Source organism: Rhincodon typus, chromosome 39, assembly GCF_021869965.1.
Source record: "Rhincodon typus isolate 14 chromosome 39, sRhiTyp1.1, whole genome shotgun sequence".
NCBI classification, from domain to species: Eukaryota; Metazoa; Chordata; class Chondrichthyes; order Orectolobiformes; family Rhincodontidae; genus Rhincodon; species Rhincodon typus.
Genome location: NC_063370.1, coordinates 3701345 through 3717157, shown reverse-complemented (window position 1 = coordinate 3717157; position 15813 = coordinate 3701345). Strand labels below are relative to the sequence as shown.

At 40.6% G+C, this 15813-nt stretch overlaps 1 protein-coding gene across 1 annotated transcript in view; it reads right to left on the bottom strand.

The window, feature by feature from the left end:
* Positions 1-493: 493 nt before the first annotated feature.
* The window catches only part of LOC109917556, a 75181-nt gene continuing 59861 nt past the window's right edge, over positions 494-15813 (bottom strand). The window contains exons 17-21 of the mRNA XM_020517398.2: positions 13410-13586; positions 12955-13096; positions 6665-6852; positions 6138-6279; positions 494-4273 (exon numbers count right to left, since the gene is read on the bottom strand). Of these exons, the coding sequence (XP_020372987.2) occupies positions 4092-4273; positions 6138-6279; positions 6665-6852; positions 12955-13096; positions 13410-13586 (831 nt within the window). The 3' untranslated portion in view covers positions 494-4091. The remainder of the gene's footprint in view (positions 4274-6137; positions 6280-6664; positions 6853-12954; positions 13097-13409; positions 13587-15813) is intronic.

Below are 15813 nucleotides of genomic sequence, written 5' to 3'. Positions count from 1 at the left end.
GGAGGAAAGGAACTGTATGATTCTGAGGTCCTAAAAAAACAGAAGTGCAATGACTCAATTTGGACCCAATAAAGATGCAGGTAGGAGCACGCATATATAAAGTGTACTGTGCAGTCAACCATGTGTAGATGAGTAGTGTAACATAAGCAGGAAATTAGATCACACAAAATGTGGCTAACATGTAATAGCAGATACTTGTGCAACTATTTATTAGTCATGATTCTGGACACTGGACATCACACTGTCTTTGGGAAGAGTAAATGTAAGATAGAAGTGTCAACATTTATCAATAGTAGCATTGTTACTTGAGTTAGGAGGTTTGTTGTTCAAACCCCATTCCAGAGAAGAATGCATAATCATTGCAATACTGAGTGTTGCATTGTAATTCGTTTCACCTAATGAATGAGACAGGCATAGCTGTTCTCTATGCAAATGTGATTCTACTATTTAAGCAAGAATGGATCAGTCACAAAAATTTTCATTTTACCAATTCTCAGTGAATTAATGTCCAAGTTTATTTTGGCAAGATATGGCACAGAACTCAATCATTTGGCACAACCAATAAACCTCTTATAATCAGTGAGATATTACTTCCCTTTCGGTTGATAGCAGGGTTAAAGAAAAGGAAGAGTTCCATTTGCGCTAGGGACATTTTCTCCCCAACTCCTACTGTCTTGAACTTTACTTAGGCTCCTTGAAGTCACAAACGGTCGGATGATGCTTGTATGTCACATAGGTCAGAACAGGTACAGATAGAAAATTTCTCTAAAGAACATTAGTAAACCAGGTAGATGTTTACAACATTTGATGATTATTACCATGGTATTATGGACCAGACCAGACCCCCTCAAAATATTGTGGTTAGTTGGCTCGCCAAGCTGGTTCGTTGTTCCGCAGACATTTCATTACCCAACAGGGTAATGAAACGTCTGCAGAACAATGAATCAGCTCAGCGAGCCAACCAACCACAACATCCACATCTTGAGCTACAAATCTATTCTAAAACCCCTCAAAATATTTTAAGAAGGTAGCCTAGGCCCTAACTTTAAGGCAAATGTGAAGTGCTGTGTTCCAGATGCAATGCGGCCAGTCAGACTATTAGACGCTAAGCAAAACATTTATTTAAACACCATTGTTAAAATCCAGACAAGAGAAAGAAGAATTTAGAATTACTTAATAATTGGAAAACTTAACCGAATATTAGATACAATACCCATTACTACTTAACTGTTCGAATAGAGTAACGTCCCGTAAACGCACCCCTTAGCAACAAGGCAGATTCAGACGTAGATTCTCACATTCAGTTCTCCAACCCAAGAGAGGGAAAAAACATTGAGAAGATTCAGAGAAAATAGCAGCTACAGGACATTCACTGAAGCTTCCAACTCTTTTGAGATTCCAAACAGCTCCTTACTAAAACTAAAAATAAACAAAAACTAGAAAGCCTGATCTGCAAGAGCTGACCACACCCAGGCTGCTTCCACTGTTCCAAGTTTTTTTAAAAACCCCAATGTCTCAAATTCTTTATTTTCTTCCAGACAGTTTAGCGCCTCTGCCTTACAACCACTCTTCAAAAAAAAAACAGGACACAATAACCTCAAAGTGAAAGCATCATCACAATGGTCACCATTAATGAGATTAGCTTTACCTTTATGCTCCAAATGTACTAATTGAATTTTAAATTTCACCAGCTGCCATGTTGGTATTTGAATCCATGCCCCCAGAGCATTAACTTGAACCATTGCAGAACTCCAATGATAGACAACAGTGTCCCCAGCATTTGAGACTTTTAGGGAAGTAAAGCACTTTGAAAGCTAAGTGTGTAACTGTAGCCTATGTACTGGGTCACAGGGACATAGAAAGGTTCAAACTTGTATCGTTGGACTGTCCAGATCAGATAATCTTAGTTGAATAGTGACAGGAATGTTATTAAGTAATGTTAGCTGAAACAAAAACATGTTTTGATATTGATTAAAGATAATATTTGGTTTGGCTGTGAGTCTCCTTTGAGTAAATCACTGACACTTACAAAAACCTATTCTAAAACTGTTAGGCTGGATTTGTATGAGATTCCCAGGGCGTCCAGACACCATGAGTTTATGCTCCAGGCTGAGTCAAAGCTTTGAGAAGAGGGCAAAATGTTGAAAAGTAGACCTCTACAGTATTTAGCAAATGAAAATGAATGATGCATTCCTTACCTTAATGAGAGAGACATGCGAGAAGCTTTCCTATCCATTTGGAACATATTGCTAAGAATTGAGAGGGTACGAGACTTGTGGGGAGCCTGCCTTTTCTCAGGTTGTTTGTTTTTAAGAAACCACATAATGAGCAGAATACTTAAAAATGTAAAGCAGGGTTATTTCTGGGTAGTGGAATGCAGAAAGGTTCCAGTTGGAGCAATAAAGACTGCAATCTGATACTCAGAGATAGCAAGAACTGCAGATGCTAGAGTCAAAGATAAGTGTGGAGCTGGAGGAACACAGCAGGCCAGGCAGCATCAGAGGAGCAGGAAAGTTGACGTTTCAGGTCGGGATTCTTTTTCTGAAGAAGGGTCCCAACTCAAAACGTCAACTTTCCTGCTGTTCTGATGCTGCTTGGCCTGCTGTGTTCCTCTAGCTCCACACGATGTTATCTCAATACTCAGAGCTGTCCGCAAGCAAGGGAGAAAGAAAATTAATTTTCATTGAATTAGAGCAGAGTTCACTTTAGAAATAGCAATGCTAGGCACTACTAAAGATCCACTACAACAATTAAGCTTTTACTTTGCTTATAATCAGAGGAATTAACTACTCAATTGAAAAAGCAACAAAGCAGTTCAGTAACGCAAGTCTGTGATTGTTGAAAGGAATTGCTCTTCAGACTATATTTCAGATCAGAAATATAGGGAAACTCCAAGCCAGGAAATGAGTCACCTTGTGGCTTGTTTTGTTCCATTTCAGGGAATGTATGTGGCAACTTAGAAAACTTGCAAAACTTAAGATGAAAAAATAGCAGACAACCCAGAAAAGTCCTGATCATCATGTGGCTTTGTAACTCAAGCTATTGATGAACTCAACGTTTCTCCCTTGTACTATATATGGAGTACATAAAAATGTGAAGGATTTTCAGTCTTTTAAATACCAAAGTGATAATTAGACAGACCAGCTAGATGGTCATACCAGAGGAATCTAAATTTTCATTCTTCATAATTTAGAGGAACTTCATGGTTAATAGTAACTGATTAGAAAAATTATGTTCTATATAAATGGAAGTACAGGATTCTTACCCAAGCTTATTTTATACCACAATTTCATTTTTTTTCCATGAAAGCCACAAATTACCAATCAAAACAAATGATCTTTGAAAGCAGAACCAAAGACAGCATGGACTCGTCCTTGAAATACTCAACTCTCATTTTGAATAATATACTATGATGGTGATTTTGTGGCATTTCAAAAGGTGGCAAAATTATTTTTCACAAAATGACCAGAAAAAAAAGCAGCAAGTTTTAATTTCTGTATGACTAAAGCCTCTTTACTTTGAACAAAGGTAAAGTCACTCAGACCATACGGCTGCTCTCTCATTAGAAGGAGATAGCTGGTAGTGGTTTAACCTGAGGGTCACATGCCTCAGGTGAGGGGAGAAGTTAAAAAGGAGAGCCCTAGTGTGGGAACTGACCCACACTTTTGGTGTCACTCTGCATTGCAAACCAGCTGTCCAGCCAACTACAGGGTACTAGAGATGTGGACTCAATGTTTAAGGATGCTGAGGATGAAATACAGGTGGGAACAATATTAGAGAAATTAAATCAAGATGTAAATAAGTATGAATTACGATTTCAGTTGTGCTGGGAGCAAAATTCAAAATGTGATTGAAAAAAATCAAAAGGAAATTTGATAAAACATAATAACAAAACTACATCTCAACTACTGTTATTATACAGGCGGCTTAAAAATAATATGCACCATTACAAGGAACTGATTTTGGGTATTGAAATTTAGGGTGCATTTAAAATTCATAAATTCAAAATACACTGCTTCCATAGGTAGGCTTGGGAATCTTCTTTTTTCTTATTTCACCCGCAAAAATTATTTATTGAGATACTAAATTATTTAACGAGAAATGGCACAGAATTCGTACACATGGGGTATAACCATGATCCCACTAGTAGCTGGTGATATATCAATATCCTTGTGGTCAATAACAGAGTTAAAGACAAAGTTCTGCAACAAAGTGGTCAAAAAAAGAAAGAGTTCCATCCGAGCCAAGGATGCTCCTAGACACATTCTCTTTCCTGCAAAAACAGAGATAATATTGAAGAAAAAGCTGTAAATTCTGCTTGCAGTATTCAACTGTTGATCAGTTACATTTATGAAAATCATGTTGGATTTACTTCTCAACTTCTCCAGGTGAAATTTTGTACTCAGCAAAGTTAGATCAATAGTGTTAGCATGAAACATTCCAATAAACCACAATAAGTTGCATGATCATATTTCTGTAAGAATGTAAGAAATAGGAGCTGGATATGGCTACTTTACTCTTCTGGCTTGTTCCAACAGTCAACAAGATCATAGTTGATCTCCTATCCCAACTGTACCTTCTTGCGCTATACTCACCTTTTGAGTATTGCAAAACAAAAATTGTCACAGATTTTCATCAGGACACTATGCAAGAATTACCAAAGTGAAGCGAAAACAACATTTATATTTTGAGGAGACTGCTGATTGATTGCCAAGTGGACTGAGATTGGTAGATGCTTTGCTATGAGAATTATCACATGATGATAGATAGTTAATTGCCAAGCTTTGTTTAAATTTTAAACCAAGCAGATTGACTGCTTAAGCAAGGCACTGCCTTGAGAAATCAACTACTTTATTAAGCTGAAACAGGTACAGTGTACATACATGATTTTTGTCTGTAAAGAACAGGGCCTTTGTGTATTAATATAAGTAGCTTCCGGTTCATACAAGTGCACCACACTGTTAGCCCATCTGACAATCCTAAAGTTGCTGCCAGCATTATTCTTCATGCATAAATGAATGTTTAATAAATAAAAGCAGAGAGTGCTGGAGAAACTCAGCAGGTCTAACAACATCTGTGAATTGGAAACCAAGTTAATGGGCATTGAATCATTTGGAAAAAATAGGGTGAGATAGGCAGAACTGAGATTCTCGATGTTGAGAAGTAAGATTCTCCAATCAAGTTTTGAACAGTGAGATGAGAACCTCGCTAGTGAGTGACAAAGCCTATTTGGATATATCATATATTACTACTGAATTTCACCTCATTCAGATATAGTTTCCTACTTCGCCACCTGCTAAATAGAAACTAGATGAAGACCATTTAAGTCAAATTGGGTACCTGGTGACTCCAGACCTTCATTTTGGACAGCAGTTACCAACATCTCCAGGGTGTGCTCCATGGGCAATGGCCACACGCACTCCCCAATCTACTGAGGTTGCCATTGGACGTATACTCTCCTCACTGCACCTCCATGTCGCACCTTTGATGCAGAATGCATTTCTGCACTTCCATGCTGCACTTTACAGCCTATTGGCATCTTTCATTGTAATGCTGCTGGCAAGATAATTTGTGAGTTGGGGCAGGAATCCACATTATGAAATGGGCCAAGGCGCGCCTCATTTTGCACCTACTTGGATACTCCCAACATTGCCTTACCTTGTCTTTTTGCACTTTAATCCCCTCTGTCAGAGTTTAAAGGCTCATATTTCTTGCCGTTTTGTTCAGATGCAAAGCCAGGCAGCTTATCATGGTTGCCAAAAGTCACTAGTCAAGACTTTGACATTCTGCTGTACAGCTTTACGCTACGTCAATCTCATACCTGCACCATATGCCATTGTACATAGCGAACAGTTAGCGCATGCTTCAACCAAATGAACATGTCTCAAAGTCTCACACAGCTAAGGGAGTCTTCAGTCAGGGGAACCAATAAAGTAAACAGAGGGTGTTGATTAGTCCAGTGGTTTGGACATGGTCAGCTGGCCACTAGGGACAATCAAGGTCCAAAGTTTGTTTCACAACAGTCCAGGGAGTGGGCACAATCAGTCCTGCACACCTAATGCAATCAGTCTAAAGAGTGGTAGGAAATCAGTCCGGGAACAGCACAGATATCTTCTGCAAAGGAGAGGAGACTGTACCTGCAGAGAATGCCATGAAACTTTCACTTTTTTTGAAGCATCCATTTTCATCAAGGAAGTGGTTTGGATTAAAGGATTCTGGAGTCTCCCACTGGCTGGTGGCTTTCAGTGCTGAGGAAAGTAAGGTAGTCACAAGTGTGCCCTAAAAACAGAATCATAAGATCAGACAAGAAAAGAAGAATCTACATCAATATTCAGTATGAGCCCCATATAGATTGATATATTAAAGTGCTAGTAAAGGTGAGAATTTCAAAGTCAAATCTCTTTTTTTTTGGGGGGGTGCGGATTAGGTTAATATTAAAGATCCACAGTTCTGTCCAACTCGTAGTAGCGACTTTTCATGTTGTTATCAATGTTTGGTTTCAACCTCAGATACTGAAAACAGAGGAACTAGTCACTCACCTTGTGAAAGGCTGGTGCAGAATGAAGTGCACATTGTCATTAAATTTCTGAAGTAATTTCTTATATGAGGTATCTTTCTTAAGGTATCTGTCAACTAAGACTCATTATATGGGTATGATTCTGACCTTAGGAATCAGGTATCCTCTGAATTCTATATCTTTTGTCGCCATACGTGGGAGATTCATAGGAACAAGGTCAATGTATCGCTGAATCTCATGGATGACAGCATCTGTGTAAGGCATTTTTGCTCGATCTTCAATAGAAGGTCTTCGACAGGATCCAATCACCTCACAGATCTCTTGATATATTTTCTCTGGGGAACGTAATTTAACAATCTATTTCAGAAAAATGTGTTTAGTTTACAAGCATCTCCAACTTTGGTCTTCTGTCACACTTCTTAGATTGGCATATATTGCACTATTTGACTCCTAATTCATAGAATAGTCTCGTCCAATCACAAGTACAGCCGGACTTGTTTCTTTTTACATATAGAAACTATGGGATTAGCCATTGCCCTCAGTCCAACATTAAGCACACGAAGCCTTTCCTTTTTAAAGCTTTCACAAAGAAGGTAGGATCAAAGGGCTAAGTAACTGTACTGATTTAAGATGAAATGTGATGAAGTTTTATAAAATATTGATTTTAAAAATTTGGCTCTAAATTAGAGACAACAAGTAAAAGTTGGAATGGGGAGGGAGGGGACAGGAAAATTCAGAGTACAAATAACTAAGTATTTATAAAACAGAAAACACAATAAATCATGATGGTGAGGGGAAAGTTAAAGCTCAAGGCGAGAGAGGATGGCCTATCAGATGGTCAGTTTTTCCCCTAGATGTTGAGTGAGGGAACAGATGGAAGAGTCTGTCGATTTAACATCAGGAGTCTAATCCAACTTGAAACTTCCTGCCATGATTCTCCAACAAGGAATGGAAGATCCTGATGAATGGAGTGATCCTGATAAAAACTGAAAGATCTGCGGATGGTGTTAATCAAGAACAAAAACAGAAGTTGCTGGAAAAGCTCTGCAGGTCTGGCAGCATCTGTGAAGAAAAATCAGAGTTAACATTTCGGGTCCGGTGACCCTTCTTCAGAACAGAACAGTGTTGTGGACCAGACTAAGTCCCCTTTAAATTTATCAAGGAGATTGCCCAGACCCTAACTTTTATATTATTTAAAGGCAAGTGTAAGGTGTTGTGTTTCAGATGTAATTTAACATTAATTGGCTTTCAGCAAAACACACTTTATTCTTACCCTACAGTTAAAATACAAACAAAAGAAGGAACAATTGGTATAATTTTAACTCGATTAGGAAATTTAACACAAATTAATAGATTAAATAATAGATTATTTAACTACTAAACAGGAACTGTTCCAATATAGTAACATCCCACAAATACACCCTTGGGAAAGACAAAATCAGCAAAACAGATCGTCCCACATATGATTCTGGCAGAGAGTGAATCCAAGCCTTTAGCTTCCATGGCCAACTTTTTAAAAAAAAAACTCTTAAAAACTGCTGAAAGCTAAACTAAAAACACTGACTCTGTGGGAGCCTGACTCCATTTATTCATGCTGCTTCTATTGTTCCAACTTTTAAAACAAGTCCCCAGGGCCTCACAAGCTGTTTACTGTATTGGCATAGACCAGACAACTCTGTACATGTGTCTCAAAACCTCTCTTCCAAACATAAAAGACTGAATATACACCTGAGGTGGGGCATCTTCCTCCCAGAGGACTGGAAGAGGATGCCAAAACACCAGACCCTGACAGCCTGGTCTGAGGTCACTACCTGGATTAGTGAGATCTCTATGGTCTGGAGAAATGGCCAGCAGTGTCACAAGAAGGTCAATAATCCTTTCCCCTCTGCCAGAGTAACTGCCACATTCTTCTCTGTTACCTTACATTCACTCTATCTCTGCTATTGTACCACCTCCCACTAAGGCTCATGCTTTGCCTTCAACATCTTCCCTCATTTGTCGTTGCTTTCACTCCCACACCCCACCACCCCCAACTACTTACATGCATGGCAGCTCCATTGCCTACTCAATTGCCCAGGATACCTCAGCATTTTTTGACTACTTACATAAGCACTAACAGTCATGCCACCCACTTTCATCTGACTTAATCCCTTCCTAATTGCCACAGAAAGGAAAGCAAGGCGATTCATGGCGCAAGCATGTGGTAGGTGCTAAGTAGGCAAGTGCTGAGTGAGTAGGAAGCAGCCTGGGGATGGCACCTAAAGAGTGTTGACTCCTACGATGGTGGATCTGGTGCAGGTGGCGGCGAGACAGCGGAGAAGCAGGTGTCATTGGTAAACTGGCTCAGGGCTCATGGCCAAGGCAGCAGAACAAAGAATCTCTTTCAGTTCTATTTTTAATTCTTAAGCCTTCATCTGCCTGTTCCCCTTCCACTACAGCCCCTAGCATATGAGGTGGCCATGCCAGGTGTGTCATATACTGGCCACAACTTAAAGCCAGATGAGCCCCCTCTTTTGCAATACCCTGTTTGCATCCATACTTTACCGTATCCTGCCCCTTACAAACACAGTTACTCCCCCTCCACAATTGTTTTCCTTGCTTCCCCCAGCCCCATGATTAGGTTGCTAAAATATCTTCCCATGGCCACAGCTCCTACTCACTCCTACCCCTTATGATGAAGGGACCGTGGCTGGCCCCTTGACTGAACTAACCTGACAGCCTTGGACAAGAAGTGTCCAAACTCTTGATATGGCAATAACTGCATTGGTCACACCCCATGGACTGGCCACTGTGAAGCCATGGGGTTGATGCGACCTACTCCTGGACTGCTGTATGTTTGTGCGAAAACTGCACATGGTGTAGGTGTAAGATTGACATGGTAAATTGCTGTACAGCAAGACCAATAGTCTTGTTGACTCTTAACTGTCCTCTGGGGATGGGCAATAAATTCTGGCTGAGCCCCCAGTGCTCAAATCCCATGAACAAATGTTTAAGTCCATGCTGGCTCTTTGCTACAACTTTACAAACTAATACCACACTTCTCTCTTCCCAAAGCCCCCATATCTTGACTGTCTAACTTGCTATTACCAGCATCTTGCTCTGTGCAAACTGATAGAATTTGCCCATGTAACAATGATGACCACACAAACACGGATTGCCTCACATTTAAGCAATCAGAAAAGTTCCAAAGACAAGGAAGTCTGTAAATGAAAATTCTTTCCCTTGACTGACATAGATCTGGATGTGGCTGTTCTTGCTTTCAGTGGACAAGCTGAAAAAATCTTTTGAGAATTACTCCCAAGGCCAGAGTTAAGAAGTGAAAGAAGTCTTGTTTTAGACACCCTGGTCTGCATTTGTCACTGCACAGTTTTGGTTGCTGTTTCAGATTTTCTGGTAATTTTGCAGTGGTTCATTTCCCCTACCTGGATAATGGCTGATTTCTGCAAAAGTTACTGGATTTCTTCATTTCCTTACTTGCGTGTGCACTCCACTGAAAACACAATTCTAAGTTTGGATTTTGCTGTAGTCAGACTTGAATGATACAGCCACAAAGCGGGTCCTTTGTCCAAGTGTCTCAGTGTTAGCTCTTTGGTCAAGCTGTTCAGTAAGTTCCACTAGCCCACATTTTTCCTTCCTTCACATGTTTGCCCTATTACCCTTTAGTTTGAGTTTGATTTATTGCTGTCCATGTACCAAGATACGGTGAAAAGTATTGTTTCAGTGTAGATCATACTATATAAGTGCAGCAGGGTAGCAAAACAGAGTGCAGAATACACAGTTACAGCCATAGAGAAAATCAACATTAACATTTCAGAGGTCCATTCAAAAGTCTGATAGCAGCGGGGAAGAACCTGTTCTTGAATGTGTCTGTGTATTCAAACTTTCATAACTTTTGTCAGACAGAAGAGGGTGGAAGAGACTTTGATTATGTTGATTGCTTTCCTGAAACAGCAGGAAGTATAGATGGAGTCAGTGGATGGAAGATTGGTTTATGGTGATGGATTGGGCTATGTTCACAAAAGGGATTTTAGGAAGTTACCTGATTATAACAGTGGTGTATATTTTTTTTCTCTCTCTCATGATAGATTGGAAAAATCAGATGGACAAAGATAGCCTAGATGAGTTGTGTTTTCTAAATGGTGACTCAGAACGGCGTGATCTGGAGCGAAGCAGGGAGCAAGTTATGCTAGACCTGGTATGGTCCAGTGTGAGATGATTAATTAATTAATAATAGCAGAAATTGTAATATGGTTGAATTTTGCATTCAGTTTGGAAGAAGAGAAGGGTGGGTTCAAGACTAGCGTTTAACTCGAGGCAGTTGTGAGGCCATTCAGGCAGAGTTAGAAAAATGAGCTAGATCATTTGCTCTTTCTAAAATTTCTGTCCTAGCCTGCTGCAGTGTTCTAACGAAGCCCAGTGCAAGCCTGAGGAATATTACCTCACTTTTCACTTAAGCACTTTACAGCTGCAGGACTCAACATGGAGTTCAACAACTTCAGAATATGAACACTAATCTCCATTTTGATTGCCCCTCACTCCCGCAGTGTCTTGTTTGCTCTCTTCAAAGCTGATGTATTTTCTACTATTAGGACTTAATTTGTATCCATATCCCTTTTTGATTACCATTACCTGTTCGCCCCCTCACCCATCTGCCTGACCGTCCCTCCCTTCCCCACCCCCCATTCTGCCTAACCAATCCTCGCTCCCTTCCCCATCAATCTGTCTGTCCTTGTATTTCTTGTGTTCTAATTTAACATACACCAAAAGAACAGTGGCACTGCTGCCTCACAGTATCGGGAACCAGGGTTCGATTCCACCCTTGGATAACGGTCTGTGTGGAGTTTGCACGTTCTCCCTGTGACTGTGTGCGTTTCCTTTGGGTGCTCCAGTTTCCTCCCACAATCCAAAGATGTGAAGGTTAGGTAGATTAGCCATGCTAAATTGCCCAGAGTGTCCAAAATGAGTAGGTTGGGTGGACTAGCCATGGGAAATACCGGGTTATAGGGATTGGGTAGGGGGTGGTCTGGGTGGGATGCTCTTTGGAGAGTCAGTGTAGACTTGATGGACCGAATGGCCTGCTTCCACATTGTAGGGCTTATAATTCTATAAAAGCCCCCTTGACTAAGGTCTGCTGACCAGCAAGGAAAAGTTTCCAGTTTATTGCTAATTGCCACAGAAAGGAAAGCAAAGCGATTCATGGCACAAGCATGTGGTAGGTGCTAAGTAGGCAAGTGCTGAGTGAGTGAGGAAGCAGCCTGGGGATGGCACCTAAAGAGTGCTGACTCCTACGATGGTGGATCTGGTGCAGGTGTCATTGGTAAACTGGCTCAGGGCTCATGGCCAAGGCAGCAGAACAAAGAATCTCTTTCAGTTATATTTTTAATTCTTAAACTGTTCAAATTGGCGCTGGATTGTGGTGACTGCTGAAGGTTTTCACTATTTTACTGTAATATTCACTGTAAAATGCAAATGACAATCATTCAATTCAATTCAAATCATTCAATTTGGTTCAAGTCCAGCAGCCCGGAGATGCAGCTGATCCAAACCATAAGCTAGGTGCCTGTCTCTGTGTGCAAAATTTGCTCACTGCAGCATTTCAATGCTAGGTGTGCCCTGCAATGCAAGTCTGAGCTTCAGAAGCATCCTGAAAGTGGATCAGAGAGGTAACATAAGGAAACTGACAAATTGGCAAACATTAGATGCCAATGTTTGTGGACAAAGGGAGCATGTGGCTCTCGCCTATGGATTATGTCCTGGGATACTGTTTCGTACTGAGCAACAAGGAGACCCTTTGAAGCCAGTGGTGAGCTGAAATTGCTAGGCACACACTCTGTCATCCATGTCAAGGACTTCCAGCATCTAGTTTGCTTATCGATATTGGTAAGATCAGAAGCTGCATATTAATGTGGAGATCTGAGCAGTTAATAAAGTTGTTAACAAGCAATATCCCATTTAAAAGGCAATTCACCATTCCCTGACGAGAATCTCACCTTGAGAGCCAGAACATGCTTAAAAGATGCAACAGCTGCTCATGACAATGGCATCACTGGACTTCTCACACAATTCTGCCACATCTCTTTCTGTAGCACAAGTCTTTCAGGCCCCTATAAGATTCCACCTTAAGTTTCGTGGAGGCAAATACAGCAGTGGAGGAGTTTCCAACTGAGAATAAAAGAGATATTGAAGCCAAGAGCACAACAGATCACCTCATCTGGCTCAACCCAGCAATCTCACTTTCAGAAAGCAGGTAGAGTAAGACATAGTTCTGAGGCTATGGCTGATGCAATGTAGGAACAGACCACTTGGAATTGCTCTTAACAGGCTATGCAGTACTCTAAATTTGTGTCTGACATTTACATTGGAGTGTTTGAAATAGGTACACGTTCTCCAACACAAACCCTTGTGTTGGACTGTTAAAATACATCCGTAGTTCTTACCCTGAATATGTGGATACTTCACCAGAATCTGGATAGCCCATTGCAGCGTTGTGCTAGTTGTTTCAGTTCCAGCCAGAAATAAATTTACCACTGACATCAATAAATTCTCATCAGTGAATTCTGAGTCGGGGTTGTGTTTCTCCTGAAGGAAAGCAAATCAAGTTTACTTTAAAGCTTAAAAGGCCTTGTATGGTCTTTAATTACTGTTATAGTTTGTCAAACACAAATCGCACCTTTATACAAACTGCATTTTTGTAGCTGCTTGTATATAATGCCAATGCAGTGCTAATGACAAGTTTCCAAAATGTGGGCCTGTTTTGTTTAGCTAGTAGTAACCTAAGCTGAAGCCTGTTGGATTCACCACATCAGTGGCTAGGAAACCCCTTCTTACCAGCAGGAAACAGGACAAAACAATTGGAAATATATGGATGTAGAATTAAAAGTATTCCCAGTACCTCATCCATCTTGTTAAGGAAACTGTCGATGTAATCCCTGGGGAAATCTTTCTGTAAACTATCTCTGTGGCTTTGGATCATTTGATTCACAAAGGTTTTCAAGCCTGCTATATTTTGGAATATCTTTTGATGAGGCCCAGGCAGGAAATCCATGATCTTTGGGAAATTATTGTATATCTGCAAAATAAACATTTTTTTTCACTAAATTAATGCTTTTAGCAAACAAGAGACAAAAGTTTAGTAGTGTACAAATAGCATGGTACTGTTTCAAAAACATTTTTACCTCCTGTTCAATTGGGATTCAATCCTGATTGAAGATAGGGAAATTTAAGAAGAAAGGTTTACTGGCTAACCTTTTCCCCACTGGTTAAAAGAAAGGCGTGGGATAAGACTACACAATAATCTAAGAAATAGATGGGATAACAGCAAGCAATCTTCTTTCTTGGCACAAAGAGCACTGGACTAGAGGATACCAATGTATCCAGCACATCTGGCTGAAGTTAGTTAGGAATGCTCAAACTTGTCTTTTGTATTTACATGCTGGGTTTTGCCATTGTTGTGAATATCATGACCCTTCATTAGTTATTTTTAAAAGCCACCACTATTCACAATCATATATGGCATGATTGCAGATCTTTGATCAATTTATTAAGTCATCACTTCGTTATCTATAGAATGCTACTCAAGCTGTTTAACCGCGCATTTAGTTCACCCAGGTGGCCCTTACTATAGGTATGCACAATGTTGCTTCATTTTAGAACTAGGGTTGGTCTCCTGGCTTGATGGTAATGGTGGAGTGAGGGATATAGCTGGCCATGAGGTTACATGGAGGGATATTGATTCATTTGTTTTTATTAAACGTTTTCATTGTCAAGACTGTCTTTTTCACTGATCAGTCCACATAAATGTTGGCAGAATACAGATATTAATCTGTGCTTCTGACACAACTAAAGCAGAAGAGCGAGAAAGTGCAGTGCATATTTAATCATAGTAATTTAATGCTGGAGGACCCTGTGTCATTTGCTGATAAATATAGTTCTGCAAGTGTGACTGTCAGGTTATTGCTCGACTCATCTATGAGACAGAACTCCCAATTAAGACCTGACTTCAGACATGGTCACAGGGCAGGTAAGGACAACAGGTTTTTCCCAAATGGACACAGGGAAGCATATGAGTTTTTGTACAACAATCCAAATATATTTCATTGTTATTGTTATTGATTTGAGATTTCTATTCTGGGTTTATTTACTTAACTGAATTCAAAACTCACAAGCTATCATTTTGAGATTTGAACTCATGTCTCCTGCCTATTATTCTGGGCCTCAAGATACTGCTCCGGTAAATAATCATGGAACTGAATATTATCAGGGCCCAAACAGCGTGGGCTGTTGTGCAAAATGCGGCAGAATCGTTCAGGCATCCAGCGAGGCCTATCTCAATGTCAGGAACAACTCGTTGCATCTTTTAACTAAGTTCCGGGCATCGAAGCAAGCTTCTCGCTAGGCAATGGTGAGTGCCTATTACTGGGGATTATTGCCTGGTCAACGATCTTATCAACCACAAATCTTTTCTCATTAATATGCAGCTTCCTATCCTACCATCCACTGTGAGCAAATTAAACACCAAAAATTCTTAACATGCAAGTCAGAGAAGATACCTGGAGATTTCAGTTCACTGCTGTCTACGAACAGCGTCCATATTACTCAACACAAAACAACATCTCCGAGGCATGATTCATGGGCACCAGCCACACGCACGCCCCCATCCACGGACATTAGTGTCTGATATTTGCCAATCTATCTATGTGACTAGTGCCTTTCAGAGAATGATGAGACTAATGTGACTGATGCCATCTGTGTGAGGTGATACTTGTTCCCCATGATGAGGTTAGTGCTACAGCTAGGGAAGTAGTGTTTAGAAACATAGCTAGCTTCCCCCATATGTACGGTGCCATCAGCTGTCACAACATTAAGAATTCATCTGTTGGAAGGGTTCACATTCCATTAATGTGCAAGTGATCTATGATCATCGTTAGCACTTCCTGGAGATGTGTGCCTGCTACCCTGGTAGCTGCAATGGTTGATTCATCCTAAAGCACTCTCTTGTACCTCGTGCATTTAAGGGTCTGGGTGCCTTGCAAGGCTGGTTATTGTGGGACGAGGGTTACCCACTGTGACCATGGCTGATGACACCATTACACAACCCCCTGACTGACGCAGAGCACAGACAGAATGCCACCTGCTTTTATAAAATTCATTTGTGGGAATGTGGACATTGCTGGCTGGCCAGCATTTATTGCTGTCACTAGTTGCCCTTGGGAAGGTGGCCATGAGTTACCTTCTTGAACTGCTACAGTCTATCTGCTGTGGGTTGACCCACAATGCCCTTAGGGAGGGAATTCCAG